This window comes from Australozyma saopauloensis, chromosome 3, assembly GCF_035610405.1.
Source record: "Australozyma saopauloensis chromosome 3, complete sequence".
Lineage (NCBI taxonomy): Eukaryota > Fungi > Ascomycota > Pichiomycetes > Serinales > Metschnikowiaceae > Australozyma > Australozyma saopauloensis.
The window spans coordinates 1,721,297-1,742,675 of NC_086133.1; the positions used below are offsets into that span (position 1 = coordinate 1,721,297).

Here is a 21,379-nt window from a genome sequence, read left to right on the forward strand (position 1 = left end):
CTGGGGCGATGACCCGAGGGCACATCCTGCAGTGGCTCGCGACATCCACTAGGCAGAATTCCCCCGGAATCGAATGTCGCACCCATCTCATCTCATCGTACTCATCGAGCATCAATCCAAAACCAAACCCAAACAAATACACACAATTATGTCCGTTGTCGGCTCTTTGATTTTCTGCACAGCTTGTGGTAACTTGCTAGATCCTGTTGACTCCAAGTCGACCCTTGATTGTGGTGTGTGCAAGACAAGCTATCCTAGTAAGCAATTTGAGAACTTGAAAGTTGTCACTAAATCTTCTGAAGATGCATTCCCACTGACGCTCAAGTCGAAGAGATCCGTCGTGAAGACTTCTTTGAACAGTGACGAGGTCGACGAGGGAGCTACAATCAAGGAGAAGTGTCCAGAGTGTGGAAACGAGGAGATGCAATACCACACTTTACAATTGCGTTCTGCGGATGAAGGTGCTACTGTTTTCTACACATGTACAAACTGTGGTTACAAGTTTAGAACTAATAACTAGAGAGCCATGGGTTCTTCCTCTGATGGTGGTGAGTGCAAGCGCCACGAAAAATTTGTGCAATTCATTTTCCGGCATTTTTACTGTATTTAGTGAAACAAGAATATTGGCCAGATTTAGAGAATTATGGCATTGGATAGGTCCTGGGCGATCTATCGTTCAAAATAAACGAAAAGAAGAAATTAGGTGTACGATAAGCGAAAGCTGGGAGAAGCGAGAAAAATTAATAGTAGGTTAAAAAAGCTACCACAAAATTACATGCATAATGTGCGATCATGCCTATTATGTTGAAGTTGGCATTTGTTAACACGTAAATGGAATACGAGGAAATATACGAACATGCATATTATATGTCATGAATTTTTTAATCTTAACGCCAAGCTCTGTACTAGAACGGATAATCCTATTTAGAATTACTCCCACATTAACTAGCCAGAACTACATGAACCCAACATATATACGTACATTTAAATCAAACACATTTTGTAGAACCAGCTCCGGCGTGTCGATCAGCTCTTGACAGCATACTCTAACTCGTTGGAGTTCTCGTACTCATACATATCTAAAGCAACAATAGCACTGTCTCTCACAACATCCACCTCATCGTTCAAGAACGACTTCAACACAGGCAACACTTCATCAGTGGCAATGGATCCCAAAGCCTCAGCAGCCTCATGACGAACCATACCAGCTTGGCTCTCATCCTTCAATACCTTCACAAGAGAAGGAACGGTGACTGGGTTCGACAATTGACCAAACACATAAGCAATCTCGTGCTTGAACAATGCAGAAGGGTCATCAAATCCGGTGGCCAAAGCAAGACAAGCCTCGTCTGTGGCCAAATCACGCAAACGGAACATGGCTCTGTATCTCTCGAACAAGGATACGTCTTGGTCATTCAAGATCTTCTGCAACTTCTCGACCTTCAGCTCTACATCGGTTGGCATAGGAGGAGCAGGGTCAATAGATGTGAAAGCAGACTCCTGCAAGTTCTCGGCCTTGGCGGCGTTGGAGTTCTCCCAACGGATTCTCTCGAGGGCCAACTCGCATGTTTGACGGATCTCGATCGAAGGGTCCTCCTTGAAGTACTTCTCCAAGATCTCTACGTATTGGGCGTCACCGATAGCACCGATGGCTTCAGCTGCCTCATGACGAACCATCACCTGTTGCTCTGAATCAGCCAAGACCTGCTTCAAGTACTTGTTAGCATAGGTGTTCTTGATCTGGCCCAACACATAGGCAACCTCGTGCTTCAACAACTCGGACTTGTCAGCGAAACATGCGGCAATGTAGTCAATGGCAGCATGGACGGTCTTCTCCTCGGTGGAGTCTTGACCGAGACACTTCAAGTTGAAAAGAGCTCTGAACCGGTTGGCCAAGGCGGTGTTTGTGTCACACAAAATATCGCGGAGTTGCTCTGGAGTAGCAGTGTCAACGTTGATCTCAGACATTTCTTTTTTGGTTTGTGAGGTGTACTGGCAGACCAGAGAATGAATGGTGGTTGAAATTTGAGATGAGATGAGCTGGTATGCGCTTAGGTGGTGGGAGGTAAGGCAACAGTCAAAGATAGTGGAAGGCAGTAAATGGAAAATGGATTTTGATTTGACTGAATACATTGCGACGATAATTTCAGTTCGTGTGAAAAATTTTGATGTGATGATTTATGTGTTTCTTGTAGGCTGGGTGAGTCTTCAGGCTTACAAAGCGACGCAACATAAGCTGGGTCTAAAACTGCTGAGAGAAAATGAATTCGAGAGTGAAAAAGACAAACTCTACAGCCGGTATTATTAATTCATGATCGCTTTGTTGTTGTTACTAGATGATTAGGATTGGAGAGTGAGGTACAACTTGCCAAAATATACTGGAGACTAATTCCTTGTATTTTCATTGTTTATTTTTTTACAAAACATTTTGTAGACAGTGTTTTTATAAATTTGTGCTGCGATTGTATTGCTTGTGAAAATGATCTAGCGGAGAGAAGATCGAACAAAAGATGATATCAGGTAGTTGAAACCTACGGTGTCTACACACTCTGATGGTTCACTTAATAACCATTGAATGCTTTCCAATCGGGATTAAAGTCAGTCGACAATCGCCAACACGAGTGGCAGAGAACAAAAGGGGAGAAGATACAATCAACCCTCACTTCTATGCAACCTATGACATTGAATAGATCGTAGTTAGCTGATGAATATAATTTATAATCAGCCACAAATGTCAGTATTCGTGTTCATGTTTCTATCACCATGACCCAATCAACAGAAATATATAAACTCCATACATTGTCATAGTTTTAGTACAAGATACCGATTATTGAAAGAAAAGCTGGTGATGTGTCTTTTTCAATTGGAGATAGGCGGCATCTAGTAGTTGTACAACATTGAGTAGCTTTCGTCCAGCTCATAGTTTACAAGAAGAACTGGTACGTTTTCGACAGAGATTTTGAGTCATTCAATCAAATGAAGAGACTGACACGATGAAATTTATTATCTTTCATATCAGTGGTGCGGACAGAATCATAGGGGTCTTATTCTTCTTGCAGATAAATGTTTCATACCTGTATACGCAGCGAAAAGAACACAATCTTAGTGAATTATTCAACCTAATTGATAAGTAATCACTTGATATCTAAGAACCAAAGTGGTTAAATAAGCCTTCTTTTTTACGCGCCTCGATATTCAACATAGCCGACCGGGCCTCTGAAGAGATCTAAGAGCCTCATTTCAATGATTTTATCGCGGTATGCAATTTTCATTGCGTCACATTTCATTTTTCCCGTTAAGAATTGTTCATTCATGCCTATTACGCATTTGATTCTCCAATACAAACTCTCCCAGTGTTGCAGTGTCTGTTCGTTGACGCAAGTGGAACCCTAAGAACGAATCTCAACGCAACTAACTGCTCCAAGCCGAACTTAAGTCAACTTTCTATAAGGTTTTAATAATACTGACTGGATGTCTTCTATAAATCTCGCGGATGTGATCTGTACTTTTTGTGCACCCTTTCTTCAAGCAACGACAGATGAATCGAATGTTGGGTTTAGCCAAAATTTCGCAAAATCCAATCTCGTCGAAACTAGAAATTTCATCTCGGTCTATCAGTGAAACTTGATGAGGCCATCCACTTTTGTTGGAATTGGGTGCAGAAGCCTATGATTGACGCCATGCAGGGTGAAACTCGCTTAAGATTGCCCTTCAAAAAATAGGAAACGTGCAGTCAAAATAACTCAGAACTCGAACTATTGAGTCTTTGAAAGTCGTACCATTTTCACATAACATCGAAACGCGTTTGCCCAATTATCACAGACATTCCCTCAAGGACGTGAATGCATTTGTTTATCGTGTATAAATGCATGGGTTATGAGACCAAAGGTTAAATATTGGACCCCTTATTTTGAAATCACCCAACCTTTCCCCTCCGCAAAGATACATAAACTTGAGTGTTCTTTAGACTTTGGTTCGACGTCAAAAAAATCACAGAATGTCGCTAGCTGCTTTTGATTTCGCAAACACCGTTGATGGCTACACAAACTGGTTGAACAGTGCTGCCAACGACACCTTCACTCATGTTTATTGCATTGAAAATGGCTGGGAGACCGGTTTAATTGTTTTGACTGACATATATGATACATTAAATAAACTCGTTGATACAAGACTCGATAAATGGAGAGACGAGGACGCCATTAACTTGATCAACCCGGATGACCTCTTTGAAAGTATCGGAGATGCAAGGAATCAAGTCTTGGCCGAATTGCTTTCGTCAGGCGTTTCGACAACTACCCCTACTTCTCAAGACAATGCAACCATCTCCAGTGTGCCCACAGAAACGGGTTCCGATAACTTCTTTGACTTCAGAAGGAAAAGAATGGAGATGCAGCAAGAAAAAGTGGATCTTGAAGCAAGAGCAGGTTGTGGTGGAACTTGTGGAAGTTCTGGAAACTGCAAGGGAGATTGCAGGGCCTGTTTGATGGTGTTGAATACCAAAAAGGGATACAGGAAGATATGCTTCTAGTCAACACTTTGAATTAGAATCATTTTTCATCCAAAAAAGCGAGTATACCCCTTCATACATTTTGAAAGACACGACCCGAAGATTGTTCGTTAGTTGATGTAGGATCTAAAGGCTCTCTAAATCCATAATCAATGATATTGCTTGAATTTAAAGAACAGACTTAGAGTAGAGTGACAGTGGTCTTGTTTCCTAGTAATGAGTGGTTGGGTAGTGCCAGTAGATATGAATACGGAACCATTTTTTCGTACCTCATCAGACAGCTATCAGTTTGATGGCAGCAAGAAAATAGTCAATCGATACGGTCAAAAATTATAAGGTTTTGGTTCGTTCATTCTCATTATTGATATACTTTTTGTTCATTCTCGTTGTTGGATATACTTCTTGCCCATCTACTTCGGAAAGGCCCAGTTGGCGAAATCAATTCAGTCAAGAGGAAATACATCTAGAATTTCTAGAGTCGTATTTGTTGAATTTCACCTCTCAAATTAGGATCTGGTACTGCCAAATGGCAGTTCAGTAGATATGTGTTACTATGGTAGGAGTTTCTGATGCACATGACAAAGCCACGAAACCACGAAGGAAAAAATAGCATTCCCAAAATAAAAAAATCATCGCAAAATCGAAAAGACCTTCAAATACTTGTTATGTATAATTTGTATTATCAGTAGATTCCAGAGGACTGCTTCCTTGGAGCACTACATTCTAAAATAACATACCACTTTACCGTTCTACAGACCAAAAAGGAAATTAATTTTCATTTCAAGAAAGAAATGATCCCCAAAATCCATTGTTCAATTTGATGCTTTAACTCTTCCCCCACTCTCACGACAGTAGAAAGTACCACTTAACTAGATGACATAACCTCGAAACAAAACACGACCCCACCCCACTAAAGAAAAAAAAGAAATACTCAAAACGCCAAGCGCCCTTGCTCATAACCAAAACCGCAAATATAAATACCCCTCGTGTCCCGTCACAAAACCCCAAAGCCTTTTTTTGATTTCCTCCTGCAGATGACTTTTTCACACACTTCCGTCTCTCCAACCTACAACACCCTCCACCATCAACTTCTCCTACCACAACCACCATGGCTCAACAACAAATGCCAGATTTGTCCAACGCCATCGTGGCTCAGGACGAGATGGGCAGACCCTTCATCATTGTCAGAGACCAGGGCAAAAAACAGAGGCAACATGGTCTCGAAGCCACAAAAGCTCATATTTTAGCTGCTAGAGCCGTAGCTTCGATTGTTAAGACATCGCTTGGGCCACGTGGTCTCGACAAGATTTTGGTTGGACCGGATGGCGATATCACCATCACAAACGACGGAGCAACGATTTTGGCGCAGATGGACTTGGACAACGAGATCGCCAAGCTTTTGGTCCAGTTGGCACAATCGCAGGACGACGAGATCGGTGACGGAACGACTGGTGTGGTTGTGTTGGCGCTGGCCTTGTTGGACCAGGCTCATGAGTTGCTCGATAAGGGTATTCATCCATTGAAGATCGCCAACGGTTTTGACGCGGCTTGTAAGATTGCAGTGGCACAGTTGGATGCTGATGCTGACGATATTCTCATTTCCGAAGAGGCCCGCGATTCGAATTTGTTGAAGGCGGCACGCACGTCGTTGGGGCTGAAGATCGTTTCGAAGGCTCACGATCACTTTGCTCACATGGCTGTCGATGCAGTGCTTGCGGTGGCTGATTTGGAGCGTAAAGACGTTGATTTCGAGTTGATCAAGATGGAGACCAAGGTTGGAGGCAGTATCGAGGACCTGGCTTTGATCCGCGGTGTTTTGCTCGACAAGGAGTTCTCCCACCCTCAGATGCCCAAGAAGGCCACCGACTGTAAGATCGCGATCTTGACCTGTCCATTTGAGCCTCCTAAGCCAAAGACTAAGCACAAGTTAGACATCTCTTCTGTGGAGGAGTTTAAGGTTTTGCAGGAGTACGAACAGACGAAATTCCGTGAGATGATCTCCTTGGTTAAGGATTCTGGCGCCAATGTCGTTGCTTGTCAGTGGGGTTTTGATGACGAGGCCAACCACTTGCTTCTCTCCAGTGGCTTGAATGCAATCCGTTGGATTGGTGGTTCTGAGTTGGAGCTTTTGGCCATCGCTACCAATGGTCACATTGTTCCTCGTTTCGAGGATCTCACTCCTGAGAAATTGGGTACCGCAGGTGTAATCCGCGAGCTCGAATTCGGTACTACCCGTGATCGTATGTTGGTTGTTGAGGACTGTTCAAACACCAGAGCTGTTACATGTTTCATCCGTGGTTCCAACGAGATGATCGTTGCTGAGGGTGTACGTGCTTTGCATGATTCCATTTGTGTTGTGCGTAACCTCGTTCGTGATAGTAGAGTTGTTTACGGAGGTGGAGCTGCAGAGCTTCTGGCCTCGCTAGCTGTTTCTGCAGCCGCAGACAAGCAAAAGGGTATCGATCAATATGCATTCCGCGCCTTTTCCAGCGCTTTGGACCAAGTACCAATGGTTTTGGCCGAGAATTCTGGCTTGGATCCTATTGAGACCTTGTCTCAGCTCAAACTGAAACAAGCACTCGAAAAGTGCGCTCATTTAGGTGTAGACTGTTTGGGTAAGGGAACCAACGACATGAAGGAGCTTTTTGTCATCGATCCATTGATCGGTAAGAAGCAACAGTTGTTGTTGGCCACGCAATTGACCCGTATGATCTTGAAGATCAATGATGTGATTATTAGTGGGAAGGACGAGTACTAGGTAGTTTCGTGTATTTAGAATAGTTATAATTTGCAACAACTCATGTAGAAGGAAGTCTGTGTTCTGGTCTTGAGTCTTTGGTTCCTCGGGGCTCCAAACAAGAAAGGACTCATTATTCTGGTACCGCACTTTTACATATGGTCATCGTTGTAATACGGAATACGGCTTCAAGGATGTTGACTTGCGTTGATCAAGTTGGAGATGATACTTACCACTTGATGTGGCCTTTACCAAAGAAAGATTTTGCTTCAAAAGACGATTTAAATAAATATAGACTCAATAGAAGGGTAGCACCGGAAACCAGATCAAGTTGGATTTAGGCCCCTTTACTCTATGGGTTGCTCAATTGAGCATCAGCTATACGAAACATGTTTGCAACGTAATCTTCGAAGATGGGAACAGCGGATTCTGGAGCGTCAGGAAGCCAATCTTTCAAAGACAGGCCACGAATCTCATTGAGGCTAACCCTTATACTCTCAACATCCACTATCCAGTCTTGTGGCATACGTACCAAACCGCCATTGGCTCCATACCTCATTTGATGCCTCCAGTATACATTTATTTCTTCAATCAATGCTTGAGCAGAAACCTTGTTTAGATAACACGCAGCAAAAGCAATCAATGCCTTATACAAAGCTTGATAGGTCTCAGCAGTAAATTCTTCGCGACTATAATCGAACCTTGCCCGCGAGACTACATAGAGAACCCTTTCATCCCAGCGTCTGTAGAATCTATTTGCGCTACTCGCAAGACGGGTACTCAGGGTGGCAAAGACACTCGAAGAGTCATAGTATTCTATGCTTTGACCTGGCGCCAACGCGCCGAGCTCTAACGTCTCGCCAACTGGATTAATTTCGCTTCTGTGAATTATTAATCCATCATAAGAGAAAAAACTCATTGATGATTGCTTTTTGGTACTCTTTCTGTTTGCGTGGAAGGAAAAGTGGTGGTTCAGGGTGTATTTCTGTGACAGATTTGTAGCCACTGTGCAAACAAAGACAATCCACAGAATTTCAATTACATAGAGACATGGTCCAAGAGTGCAACCCTCTGAAAACATTTGAGAAATAAATCTGGACTCTGAAAATGTATAACTTTTAATATTTGACGAAGGTATGCCATTTTTTAGAGCCTGACAAAACCTAAGCTAGCTTGTGCGAGGTATAGCGCCATGAGTCAAAAGTCTTTAAACTTGACTACTACGTGACCAAAACATCTCTCCTGATGAAATTCTATTGGTTTGATTCGAGGTGCTGTTTGAAATGCGCTTTCATTCGCTTTCTAACTATGTTTTCTGGACTACCATCGGACTAATATCATCGATGTACATACTTTACCAGAACAAAAAAGGTTCTTTCTTCACAAGAACGACATCCAAATTCCTCTTCTTCATTCAATTGAACATCATATCTGACTTTGGCACCACCGCTACCGACCACTTCCTTCCATTCTTAACATAGCACAATGGCCATACTCACCGTGTTCAAGCAACAACATCAAAAACAAAAACATATAAATACAAATATCCCCACCGCACCAATTCAAAAAATAAAATTACACCCCACCCCCACTTTTCACACTTTTCTTCCTGATCTTATCGGGTCGTGCCCCACCCAGTCTCCCCAGACATACTACTCCTACTCCTAACTAATATCTACCACCAACTACCCCACGCAACTTACCCAATACACACACAATGGCTTCAATGGGCACCCCCGCGGTCGTTATGGACAACGGTACCGGGCTCACCAAGTTGGGTTTTGCCGGAAACGACTCTCCTTCGTTCGTTTTCCCCACCGCGATCGCTACCTCCATCAACAACACAAAACTGGGCAAAAGCGGCTCCTCCTTGGGCGGTTTGAAGCGCGGGCTAGAAGACTTGGACTTCCACATTGGCGAGGATGCGCTTTCGGCCGCCGCCGGGCCAAACTACTCGTTGCTGTACCCCATTCGCCATGGCCAGATCGAGAATTGGGACCATATGGAGCGGTTCTGGGAGAGAAGCATCTTTAAGTATTTGCGGTGTGAGCCCGAGGATCACTACTTCCTTTTGACCGAGCCTCCGTTGAATCCTCCCGAGAACCGTGAGTCCACCGCCGAGATCATGTTTGAGTCGTTCAATTGCGCTGGCCTCTACATCGCAGTGCAGGCCGTGTTGGCGCTTGCAGCTTCGTGGACGTCGTCGAAGGTCCAGGACCGGTCTTTGACCGGAACCGTCATCGATTCGGGTGACGGTGTTACCCACGTCATTCCCGTGGCCGAGGGCTATGTAATTGGCGGCGCCATTAAGAACATTCCATTGGCCGGTAGAGATATCACTCTTTTCATTCAGCTGCTTTTGCGTGATAGAGGCGAGGCCGACACCTCGTTGCAGACTGCGGAGCGGATCAAGCAACAGTTCTGTTACGTGTGTCCCGACATTGTAAACGAATTCAAGAAGTTCGACCAGTATCCACAGGAGAAGTTTGCACAGTACATCGTTGAAACTGTCAGCCGTCAGTCGAAAACCGTGGACGTTGGCTACGAGCGCTTCTTGGCACCCGAGATTTTCTTCAATCCCGAGATTTGCTCCTCGGACTACTTGACGCCCTTGCCCACTGTTGTGGACCAGGTTGTGCAGTCGTCGCCCATTGATGTGCGTAAAAAGCTTTATAAGAACATCGTGTTGTCTGGAGGATCCACCATGTTCAAGGATTTTGGCCGTCGTTTGCAAAGAGACATAAAGGGCCTTGTGAACGAACGTATCGAGTCCAGTGAGCGTCTCTCAGGTGTCAAGAGTACCGGTGTCGATGTCCAGGTGATTTCGCACAAGAGACAGCGCAATGCCGTTTGGTTCGGAGGTTCCTTGTTGGCTCAAACTGCCGAGTTCAAGAGTTACTGCTACACGAAACAAGACTACGACGAGTACGGACCCAATATTGTCCGTAACTTCTCCTTGTTTTCTGTGCCATAGTGGTTTAAAAGAGCGGACTTAGAATTATATAGGGAATACAAAGATAAAAGCATTGATTATTGATCTCGATTAAACTCAACTAGAAGCAGTTCCTGGACTTATACCATGTGATTACCATGTTTTTCCTTTATTGCTAGTCTCTTAGAGGACCTGATTACCTATGTTTTGTTATGTTGTGTACCAGAATTGTGAAGACTGTTCTAGCCTACATGTATGGCTAGTATCTACCGTTAATTTTTTTACTTGAAGTGAATTGTAGGCTCGAATTGCATTTGAAATAGTGTTCATTTCGTCAATTTCATTGTCCCTACGAATTCAGTCCATTTATTCATTTCTATATCCTGCATGTTCTTGTTTTATACCTGCATGATATACGATAAGTCTATTTGCCAAAATCAGTAAAGTCCATAAAAATACCTTTTGTGTTGCTACTATGAATTAAGTTTCGTAGCTAGTATTGCCTTTTGTGCGATCATCCACGATTCTCTCGATGACTTGACACAATTTGAATCGAAAATAAAAGAAGTAACAACTTTCCAAAGAAAATAGTAAGCGATAAATGCGTAATCTCTCTCTCAATAGATGCTTACAGTCATTTGCTTAGAAACTAAAACTTCCCATGTAAGATGTATGCTTTTTTCTAGAGTAACAGGAGTAACGCTTCTTTTGGTAGCTCGACTCAGAAACATGTGGCAGATTGGTAGTAGATGTAGTACTTAAAATTGGTGCTGGAGAGTTGATGAGTTGTAGATATCAGAAACATGACGATTGAAACATTGCTTTGTTATGAATGTCAGCTTTATGGTTCAATTGTCAATGGTTCAGTACACTTTGTTCCCCATGTTCACCGAACACTCAGACAACATGGCGGAACGCCTGGCCGAATTTTATTATCGTGAATACTTTCTCGTCAATATGACGGTTTTCTCTAATTAGGTTTATGACAACAGTAGACCCATTCAGTCTTTAAGGAAGGTGAACCTCAACTATTAGTTGCCCATATTAAAGAGTGGCATGAGAAATATTCTTCTCATACACTTTTCAATTTCAATCGATGGCCAATATATAGAGCGGTATTGCAATATAGGTAATACGGTGGTTAATACACTTGAAGTTGAAGTTCTTCCCGTTGTACAAAACAGTCAGTTCGAAATTACTCATAAAGTAAGGTACCGTGATGTTTGTGAACGAGCAACTTTTAGATTCAATAATTCGAGACTTTTGTTCTTGAAGTGCTTTTCACACTGCTCTATAGGAATCCGAGGACTAATCTACAGTTCAAACACAGATGGTGCCCAAAGTCAAGCGCCGACACGCAATTCGTCGATCCACCTACAACTCACCCATATCTTCACACAAATATTCGATTTGAGTCTCTGAAATTCAAAATCATATTTCGTCATGCACTCTACTCTTATCTTCAATCACCACTACCACAAAACAGAATACACTATACACATGACACCAAAGCAAAGAAAAACTATAAATGGGCACAATTCGGGCTCCAAAAAATTCCTCAAATTACAATTCTCACCAATCGCCCCCTAACCAATTCCTCCCAATACCCACCTGGCAGAACACCCGTGCCTCCCCACCAAGGGCCATACTTTATTCCATAGACTGTACCCCAGAACAATCTCCACCACTTCCCACCCCAAAATGTCCCAAATCGACGGCGTGGCGCTCCAGCAAATCTTCGCCCGCCTCAAAACTCCCCGTATTGAGGCCCGCACAAGGGCCGCCCACGATCTCCGGGCGTTTTTAGGGGCCATATCTCGGGACTTATCTTCCGAGCAGTTTAACCGCTACAACAACGAAATAAACCGCATGATCTTCGAATTGTTGCAAAGCAAAGATACCCTGTTGACCTTGGGAGGCATTGCAGCGCTCAATTCGCTCATTGACTTCGACAGCCATGAGGGAGAGGAGAACGCAACACAAACAGCCCGATTTCTGAACTACTTGAAGTCGTTGATTCTTCTGAATGACGTCACGATCATGAAGCAGGCCATCACCACCTTGGGGAAATTGGCCACGCCGGGAGGAACGCTTACGGCGGAGTTCGTTGACCACGAGGCGAAAACGGCCATAGAATGGCTCCAGTCGGAGGGCAAACAGAACGAAACCCGGCGCCATGCGGCGGTGTTGATCATCTCTGCATTGGCCCACAATGCGCCGCTTTTGTTGCAGGGCTACATCCTGCTGTTCTTCGACTATCTCTGGATGCCGCTTCGAGACCTGCGCTTGGTGGTGCGGTGCGATGCTGCGGCTTGTTTGGAACGCTGTATAGATATTGTATATGCTCGTGATGTAGAGATGCGTCGCCGTTGGCTCCGAGTGTTGATGGACCACGCGCTGGCCGTGTTGAGCCCGCATAGAGGCGCCGACGGCGCGGCCTCCGATCAGGGCCTGAACACCGTATCTCTGGGCCAAACCTCGGGCTCGGGGCTCATCTCTGCATTTTCACTTTTGGGCAATACCAGCAGCCCGTCGCCTGAGTCCGTCCACGCTGCGCTTTTGGTCTATCGCGAGCTCGCCAAGTATCCTGATGATCCTCATGTCCGCTCCAACTTCGATACAATGTACGAAAACACAACTCTGCACAAGGGAAGCAAGTACGGCTACATACGAACGGAAATCTGCAATGTTTTCTCGTTGCTAGTGCGTGTCAATCGTGAAGACTTCGTTGAGAAATACTTGCACAGAACCGTCTACTGGTACTTGCAGCAGCTCCGCAAGTTCAAATCCAACACCAGTGCTTCCGCCAAATCGGAGAAAAGTGCCATTTTTCGCAGCATTGGGCTCATTTCTCGGCAGGTCGGCAGTCAAATGGCTCCATACTTGGATGCTATTCTAGAAAACATCCGTGAAGGGCTCGCATCTCTGGCATCTCCAACCAGTAGCTCAACTTCAAGTGCCGCAGCTGCCATCTCTGCGGCTGCTTTTGCTGCCTCGTCATCTTTTTTCTCCTCCTCGACCGCAGGTGGAAGCTCTTTGGGCGGCTACAATCTGTACAGCAATGCGCCTAATTACTTCGATGAAATTGTCAGCCAAAGACCATCGACAATCTTAGAGAAGGAAGTCCAGCAGCCTGATGTGGTCGCCACAGATAGTGCATTGCTGCAAGAAAAGGAGGTTGAAATCGCAATTTTTGACTGTATTGGCCAACTTTCCATCGCCATTGGCCCAGCACTTACCAAGCATTTGCAGCGCGACATTTTGGACTTGATTTTTGCCTACTGTACGTTGTCTGTCCACATGAGAAACGTGCTTGTCACTCTCTTGAGCAATATTCCGACTTTGGAACATACTATCAATGCTAAGTTGCTCAATCTCCTCAGTTTTGTTTTATCTGGACACGAATTCCTGCTTCCAGGTGCCCCAACGGGTGCTACGCATATGGACCATGCTGCTGCGCGGCAATATCGTCTCGACATGATTTCAAGGGACACAGGACTCACCACCAGCTACATTTCACACAATCTGGAATTGCATACGGCGTTAGATGCTGACGTTACAGTTCAAGCCTTGCAAATGCTCTCAAACTTCACATTTTCTGAGTATCAGCTAAATGAATTCGTCCTGAACTGTGTGGTGACATACTTGGATAGCGCGAGCCCCGGAGTTCGACAAACAGCCATTTCGACCGCATGTGCGATTTTCAGAAATGATCCAATTTGTAATCAAACCAGTATTCGCGCCCTCAATTCCGTGAATGATGTGATCGACCGAATTTTGCAAGTACTGATTACAGAGGCACATCCTGAAATCAGACTTGAAGGACTCTCCTGTCTCTTCCAATCTGTAAACTTCGATGCCCATCTATCTAAGGCTGAAAATGTTAAAATTTTGTTTGTGGCTATGAACGATGAAGTATTTGAAGTTCAATGCATGGCGCTAAAGATTCTATGCCGTCTATCTACTGTCAATCCGGCATACATTGTGCCTTCTTTGCGCAAAGCGCTTATACTGCTTCTTACCCGTTTGGAATACGCAAACACCAGTCTCAAGAAAGAGCAAACGGCTCACATGTTGGGACTTTTGATAGCGAATCCGCAGGAAATTACAAAGCCATACACTAAACCAATTGTGGAGGCTCTCATACCAAAGGCGAAGGACCCCAGTCCAGGTGTAGCCACTTGTGCCATAACTACTCTTGGTGCAGCTGCAAAAGTTGCAGGGGAAGATATCAAACCATACCTACCCCAGCTCATGCCTTTGGTAATGAGTACGTTTCAGGATCAAAGTTCATCTTTCAAGAGACTTGCAGCACTTAAAACTCTAGGACTCATAGCATCTTCAAGCGGGTATGTTATCCAACCTCTTCTTGACTACCCCCAATTGCTCGGCATGCTCGTCGGTATTTTGAAGAGTGAGTCTAGTCTGCATATCCGCCGAGAGACAGTTAGACTTCTCGGTATTCTAGGTGCCCTTGATCCTTACAGACACAGGGAAGTAGAACAGTCTGAGGCCAACACAAATAAATCTTTGGATGCTAGTGGGTCTTCAGATAACGCGCTCCCCGTTGATATTGCACTTCTCATGCAGGGCATGTCTCCAACTTCGGAAGAGTACTACTTGACCGTGGCAATCAACAATTTGATGAACATTTTGAACGACACCTCCCTCTCCGCCCACCACAACAAGGCGGTACAAGCTATTATGTACATCTTTCAAACGATGGGAATGCGATGCGTTCCTTTCCTCCTGCAAATTATTCCAGGTCTCCTCAAAGTTATGGGCTCCTGCAAAATGGTTCACTTGAAGTTCCTTCTTCAACAATTGGGGGCTCTTGTATCTATTGTGAAGCAGCATATAAGACCATTCATGACAGAAATACTTCAGCTCATAATGTCTTTTCATAATCCCGCTGCTCCAATTAAAAAGACGGTGATTCTTCTAATTGAGTCCATTGCCAAAGCCTTGGAGGGAGAATTTAAGATGTATTTAGCAGATGTGCTTCCGATGTTACTTGATGCAATCGAAGAAGACAAACTGCAAGACAAAGACACTTGCATGCAAGTATTACGCAGTTTTGTCATCTTCGGAACGAACATCCAAGAATACGATCACGTCATTATCCCCACTGTCTTGCGTCTTGTTGCTAGTCAAGCACCGGTTGAGACTCGCAAATACGCTATCGAGACAATCGGTAAGCTTGCGCGAAACATCTCTTTGGGAGAGATGGCTCTGCGCATTGTGCATCCATTATTAAGAGTTCTCAATCAGCCTGGTGGGAACGCTCCTTCTAACACCTTGACTGGCCAAGAAGCAGAATTACAGCTCGCTACTATAAACGCACTTTGCAGTCTTGCGCTTTCATCTGGAGATGATTTTATCATTTTTGTGCCCGCAATAAAGAAAGTGATGTTGCGTCATAATATTCACTCGAACATGTTTGAAAACATAGTCGGAAAAATGATGGGAGGCGAACCTCTTCCCGCATACAACAACCTTTATCCTGCTATTGAACACTCGGGGCATCATTTGGATGCCGCGCAAATGGATGTTCCTTCCAAGAAGCTTCCTGTCAATCAGCATCTGCTCAAAAGCGCCTGGGACTCGCTGAGTAGAAACAATACGAAAGAAGATTGGCAGGAGTGGATCCAACGTTTATCAAAGGAACTCTTGAAACAGCTGCCTCTGCATGCCATCCGTGCTTGTGCCGGACTAGCTAGTGATTATTCTCCATTAGCTAAGAACTTGTTCAACTCCAGTTTTGCTTCGTGCTGGTCGGAGCTTTACCTGCAACACCAAGAAGAGCTCATTAACCTGTTGTACGTTGCATTATCTGCTCCAAACAACCTGCCCGAGATTCATCAGATCTTACTTAATTTGGCGGAGTTCATGGAGCATGATGATAAACCATTACCAATTTCAATTCTGACTCTTGGCCAATATGCTCAAAGATGCCATGCATATGCCAAAGCACTTCACTACAAGGAACTTGAATTCTACGAAGAGCCAACCTCAGTCACCATCGAGGCACTTATCACTATTAACAATCAGTTGCAGCAGTCTGATGCTGCAGTTGGAATCCTTAAGCACGCACAATTGCACCACGATTTGCAGGTGAAGGAATCATGGCACGAAAAATTGCAACGTTGGGACGACGCTTTGGCTGCATACGCCAGACGCTTGAAACATGAGCCTAATAACTTGGATGCTGTGCTTGGTAAGATGCGTTGTTTGCATGCACTTGGAGAATGGGAGCAACTCTCGGAGCTTGCTCAGGAAAGATGGCTCTCAGCCTCGGCCGAAACTAAGCGGAATGTTGCGCCATTGGCCGCTGCCGCTGCCTGGGGCTTGGGTCATTGGGACGATATGGATGCGTACATTCGTGTTATGAGTCCAGCCTCACCTGATAAGGCTTTCTTTTCGGCAATTTTGGCCCTTCATCGTAACTCATTTGAGCGCGCATCCAATCACATTCTTACCGCTCGTGACCTACTTGTTACTGAGATCACAGCACTTGTCTCTGAGTCTTACAATCGTGCATATGGTGTTGTGGTGAGAGTGCAGATGTTGGCTGAACTAGAGGAAATTATTAAGTACAAATGCTTGCAGCCTGGTCTGGAAAAGCGTGCACTTATGCGCCGGACCTGGAACACTCGTCTCCTCGGATGTCAGCGTAACGTTGATATCTGGCAAAGAATGTTGAAGGTGAGGGCGCTCGTCATTTCCCCAAAGCAAGACATGGAGATGTGGATTAAGTTCGCCAACTTGTGTCGTAAATCGGGCCGTATGAGTCTCGCGGAGAACAGCTTAAACAGTCTTTTGGAACAAGGCTCAGAACATAACCCTTCCCGGGCACCTCCACAAGTTGTTTATGCTCAGCTCAAATACATGTGGGCTAAGGGCTTAGGCAAGGAGGCTTTGCGTCATTTGGTTGATTTTACTACGCGGATGCTGCAAGACTTGGGCCTCGATCCTGATGATCTTATCACTCAACCAGTTCCTCGCGACGGACCAGGTGTTCCTAAGCACGTTGAGGAGTACACCAAACTATTGGCCCGGTGCTTCTTGAAACAAGGTGAGTGGCAGATCGTTTTGAACAGCAATTGGCGAACAGAAACTTCAGAGATTATCCTTGGTGCATTCTTACTAGCCACTCACTTTGACAGTAAGTGGTACAAGGCTTGGCACAACTGGGCGCTTGCAAACTTCGAAGTAATTCAATTGTATGAGGCAGGTAGTATTGGAAGTGCAAATGCTCCTCAGCCTGGCCTGGTCATTGAATTGGAGAGGGACTCTCCCGAGCCACAAAACGGATCAGCTGACGCAGACAAAAACGCTACTCAAAGAAATGGCAACGGTTCTGTACCTACTGACCCTGGGGCTGCCTCGTCTGCTCCTGATTCTAGCAGCTCCAATTCTATCAATGGCCCACGGGATCTTGTGCTGAGACACGTTGTCCCCTCTATCCAAGGATTCTTCCACTCGATCGCGCTTTCTCTGTCTAACTCACTTCAAGACACTCTCAGACTTCTTACTCTCTGGTTCAAATTCGGTGGTATTCCAGAAGCTGCTCAAGCTATGGCTGACGGTTTCGGTATGGTTAAGATCGATAATTGGCTTCTGATCATTCCACAGTTGATTTCGCGTATCCACCAACCTAATCAAATTGTTTCTAGATCTTTGTTGGGACTTTTGACCGATCTTGGAAAAGCACATCCGCAGGCGTTGGTCTACCCCCTTGCAGTTGCTGTTACCTCTGAGGGTGTGAGTCGTAAGAAGGCTGCTCTTTCCATCATCGACAAGATGAGACTTCATCTGTCTTTGCTTGTGCAGCAGTCTGAATTGGTACTGCACGAGTTGATCAGAGTAGCTGTGCTTTGGCACGAGCAATGGTATGAGGGTTTGGAAGATGCTCTGAGACTTTTCTTTGGTGAGCACAATACTGAAAAGATGTATGAGGTTCTCGAACCTCTCCATCGTATGATCCAAACAGGTCCACAGACGATGCGTGAGGCATCCTTTGCGTCGGCTTTCAGCAGAGAACTTTCGGATGCTTATGAATGGGTTCTAAACTATCGTCGCACGAAGGATATCTCCAATTTGAACCAGGCTTGGGATGTTTACTACAGTGTATTCCGTCGTATCAGCAAGCAATTGCAACAATTGCAAACACTAGAATTGGCCTTCGTCTCGCCTCTTCTTGAGCAGGCTCGTGATCTCCAATTAGCTGTTCCTGGCTCATACCAAGCCGGCAAGCCTATTGTTCGTATTATGAAGTTTGACTCGACGTTCACCGTGATTTCATCGAAACAACGGCCTCGTAAGTTGAGCTGCAGAGGCTCTGATGGCAAGGAACACCAATTCTTGCTTAAAGGGCACGAGGATATTCGTCAAGATAATCTTGTCATGCAGCTCTTTGGGCTTGTCAACACACTTTTGGTCAACGACACTGAGTGCTTCAAACGTCATTTGGATATTCAACAATATCCAGCCATTCCTCTCTCTCCTAAAGTCGGATTGTTGGGATGGGTTCCAAACTCGGATACATTCCATGTGTTGATCCGTGAGTACAGAGAGTCGCGCAAGATTTTACTCAACATCGAACACCGTATCATGATGCATATGGTCCAAGAGTACGACGATTTGACAATCTTACAAAAGGTTGAAGTATTTACTCTGGCCCTCGATAACACTCGTGGTCAGGATTTGTACAAGGTTTTGTGGCTCAAGTCCAAGCTGTCAGAGGCTTGGTTGGATCGTCGTACCACTTATACTCGACTGTTGGCAGTCATGTCTATGGTTGGATATATTCTAGGTTTAGGTGATCGACACCCATCGAATTTGATGTTGGACCGCTTCACTGGAAAAGTGGTACATATCGATTTTGGAGACTGTTTCGAAGCTGCTATTCTTAGAGAGAAATATCCTGAGAAGGTACCTTTCAGACTCACAAGAATGCTTAATTATGCCATGGAAGTCTCTGGAATCGAGGGTAGTTTCCGGATTACTTGTGAGCATGTGATGCGTGTCCTCAGAGCCAATAAGGAGTCATTGATGGCTATTTTGGAGGCTTTTGCATATGATCCTTTGATCAACTGGGGATTCGACTTCCCAACAAAAGCAATCGCTGAGACCACTGGTATCAAGGTCCATCAATACAATGTGAGCGAGCTTTTGAAGGCTGGTGAAATCGATGAACAAGAGGCTAATCGTATGAGACAACACAATGCCTTGGAGTTACGTAACGCTCGTGCTGCTCTTGTGTTGCGTCGTATCACCGATAAACTTACCGGTAATGACATAAAGCGTTTGCGCGGCTTGGACATTCCAACGCAAGTTGATAAGTTGATCCAGCAGGCAACTAGTGTTGAAAACCTTTGCCAGCACTACATTGGTTGGTGCTCATTCTGGTAAAAAATAAGGAACATTTGTATAAAAATAGAAAGTTTTTCTGGTAGTTCAGCGCTGGTATTGTATTTCAATTTCGTATGATCTGAGTAGTTTTGCAAGAAAGTTCGTAACCCAGTAATTTATAAACTCATTATTTTACACTTTCTTTCACAAATTTAGACAATGTATTAGAATCGTAATGACTCTTCCTGTAGAAAAATGTTTACGTAACCTTCTGGATAGAAAATCTTTCGGTTGCGGCCATATCAAGTGGAAAATACTGTTTCCCGTCCGATCAACGTTAGTCAAGCCACTTAGAGCCACACTGAGTAATGCAGTGGGAGACCATGTGTGAAATTGTGGTGCTGCAATCTTTTTTTTGAATTTGTCGTAAGTCATTTCTTGGGGTGACTTGTCAACTTTTTGGGGATGAATACGTAATAGAGTAGATCTAAAGTCCAGATTGTTCCGTGTTTTAACTATGAATTAAGTCTATGCTATTTTCTTAGAAGCACTTGTGAATCCCATTCCCTTCAATGCAAGAGTGACGTACTTGTCTTCGGCATCCACATCTTCTACTCCCTCGGCGCCATCCTGGAAGAAGGCCTCGCTACCGAACAAAGCCTTCAAATCTCTCAAGTACCACACAAGCTCGTCATCCACCTGGTCACGATGGAGAACAAGACGACCAACATCTTCTTTTCCGATCGCCATGTATGCCAACACCAATTTGAGCTGGTTGCGGCCGAAACAGGCCGATTTGGTGAGCTCGTCGAGAAGTTGATAGGCTACAAGCTCACCCAAGTCCTCTGGAAGCAGACCCGCCAGGCCAGTTCCCTCGGCGAAGATTCTCCATCCCTTTTTCAGCTCTGCTACCAAAGTGACACCAAATCCAGGCGATTTACCGGAGTTCTCACCTCTCCACACGTCTGCGGTAATATTCACATCAATTCCTGTTGGTTTGAGAGCAAGACGTGCGCTGTCGATGATTCTGTTCACGACAGATGGAGAAACTCTAGCGCAAAAGGCCACACCACGGATCGCCAGGAACTTAGGGGCCTCGAGCGCATGAAGCGTGAGCGGCTGTGCTATAAGAGAGTTGCAAATGAAGTGGACCTCTCCGCCACCCAAAGGTGCAGAGCCACGCTTCAAAATATGAATCTCGGCTTCTCTGACACCGAACTTCTCCATCACAGGCAAAAGACCCCATTTGATGGCTTCAACACCTGCAGCGCCTCCAACATCAGTCGAAGTGAGTCCTGTGAACACGATGGAAAATTTCTGCTTGGAAAATGGAGCGAGGTAGAGCATTGGTTCGAGAAAGTACCCGATTGGCTTCAGGCCCAGACACGTGTGAGTGAGCTGGCCACCAATAATAAGACCTGGGCGATAAATCACAGTCGTACCAGTGTAGGAAATCTCAATATGCGAGCCATTGGTGACAGCTTCTAGAAGTCTGAGAAAGGAGACTTCATGGTCTCGAAGACCTGGATTGAGATCTGCAGAACGAATCTTGGTGATACGAATTGGTGTACCGGCCAATGTGGCAAGCACTAGCCGGAGACGGAAATTCCGTGTTCCTTCGAATGTTGTTGGTTTATCAGACATATTGTTAAAGTGGTTTGAAATTTGGGATGAGCTCGATGAGCTCGATGAGGTTAGTGTGTAGGAAATCTGGGGAATCAACGAGATGGAAGATAGAGTATACGGTGAGGAGAGAGATGAAAAGAAACTTGGAATAATTTATCGAATACTTTAATGCTTTATTTTTTATTGGTGTTGAGTTTGTCGCTGTAAAAAATCGTGTCGATGG

General features: G+C 44.8%; 8 protein-coding genes across 8 annotated transcripts; 5 read left to right on the forward strand and 3 right to left on the reverse strand.

Moving 5' to 3' along the window:
- Nucleotides 1-73: 73 nt before the first annotated feature.
- On the forward strand, nt 74-520 carry PUMCH_002905 (uncharacterized protein; the record flags this gene model as incomplete). The annotated part of the gene is made up of 1 exon (XM_063021897.1): nt 74-520. The coding sequence occupies one exon, from the start codon at nt 74-76 to the stop codon at nt 518-520; it is 447 nt and encodes a 148-aa protein (XP_062877967.1).
- Nucleotides 521-1,026: 506 nt separating this feature from the next.
- PUMCH_002906 (uncharacterized protein) lies at nt 1,027-2,133 on the reverse strand (the record flags this gene model as incomplete). The annotated part of the gene is made up of 1 exon (XM_063021898.1): nt 1,027-2,133. The coding sequence occupies one exon, from the start codon at nt 2,131-2,133 to the stop codon at nt 1,027-1,029; it is 1,107 nt and encodes a 368-aa protein (XP_062877968.1).
- Nucleotides 2,134-3,997: 1,864 nt separating this feature from the next.
- PUMCH_002907 (uncharacterized protein) lies at nt 3,998-4,528 on the forward strand (the record flags this gene model as incomplete). The annotated part of the gene is made up of 1 exon (XM_063021899.1): nt 3,998-4,528. One exon carries the CDS (start codon nt 3,998-4,000, stop codon nt 4,526-4,528), a length of 531 nt encoding a protein of 176 aa, XP_062877969.1.
- Nucleotides 4,529-5,615: 1,087 nt separating this feature from the next.
- On the forward strand, nt 5,616-7,265 carry PUMCH_002908 (uncharacterized protein; the record flags this gene model as incomplete). The annotated part of the gene is made up of 1 exon (XM_063021900.1): nt 5,616-7,265. The coding sequence occupies one exon, from the start codon at nt 5,616-5,618 to the stop codon at nt 7,263-7,265; it is 1,650 nt and encodes a 549-aa protein (XP_062877970.1).
- Nucleotides 7,266-7,596: 331 nt separating this feature from the next.
- Nucleotides 7,597-8,325, reverse strand: PUMCH_002909 (uncharacterized protein; the record flags this gene model as incomplete). The annotated part of the gene is made up of 1 exon (XM_063021901.1): nt 7,597-8,325. One exon carries the CDS (start codon nt 8,323-8,325, stop codon nt 7,597-7,599), a length of 729 nt encoding a protein of 242 aa, XP_062877971.1.
- A 636-nt stretch (nt 8,326-8,961) lies between these two features.
- Nucleotides 8,962-10,218, forward strand: PUMCH_002910 (uncharacterized protein; the record flags this gene model as incomplete). Its single annotated transcript, XM_063021902.1, has 1 exon — nt 8,962-10,218. The coding sequence occupies one exon, from the start codon at nt 8,962-8,964 to the stop codon at nt 10,216-10,218; it is 1,257 nt and encodes a 418-aa protein (XP_062877972.1).
- Nucleotides 10,219-11,877: 1,659 nt separating this feature from the next.
- Nucleotides 11,878-19,590, forward strand: PUMCH_002911 (uncharacterized protein; the record flags this gene model as incomplete). The annotated part of the gene is made up of 1 exon (XM_063021903.1): nt 11,878-19,590. One exon carries the CDS (start codon nt 11,878-11,880, stop codon nt 19,588-19,590), a length of 7,713 nt encoding a protein of 2,570 aa, XP_062877973.1.
- A 468-nt stretch (nt 19,591-20,058) lies between these two features.
- Nucleotides 20,059-21,174, reverse strand: PUMCH_002912 (uncharacterized protein; the record flags this gene model as incomplete). The annotated part of the gene is made up of 1 exon (XM_063021904.1): nt 20,059-21,174. One exon carries the CDS (start codon nt 21,172-21,174, stop codon nt 20,059-20,061), a length of 1,116 nt encoding a protein of 371 aa, XP_062877974.1.
- Nucleotides 21,175-21,379: the final 205 nt, after the last annotated feature.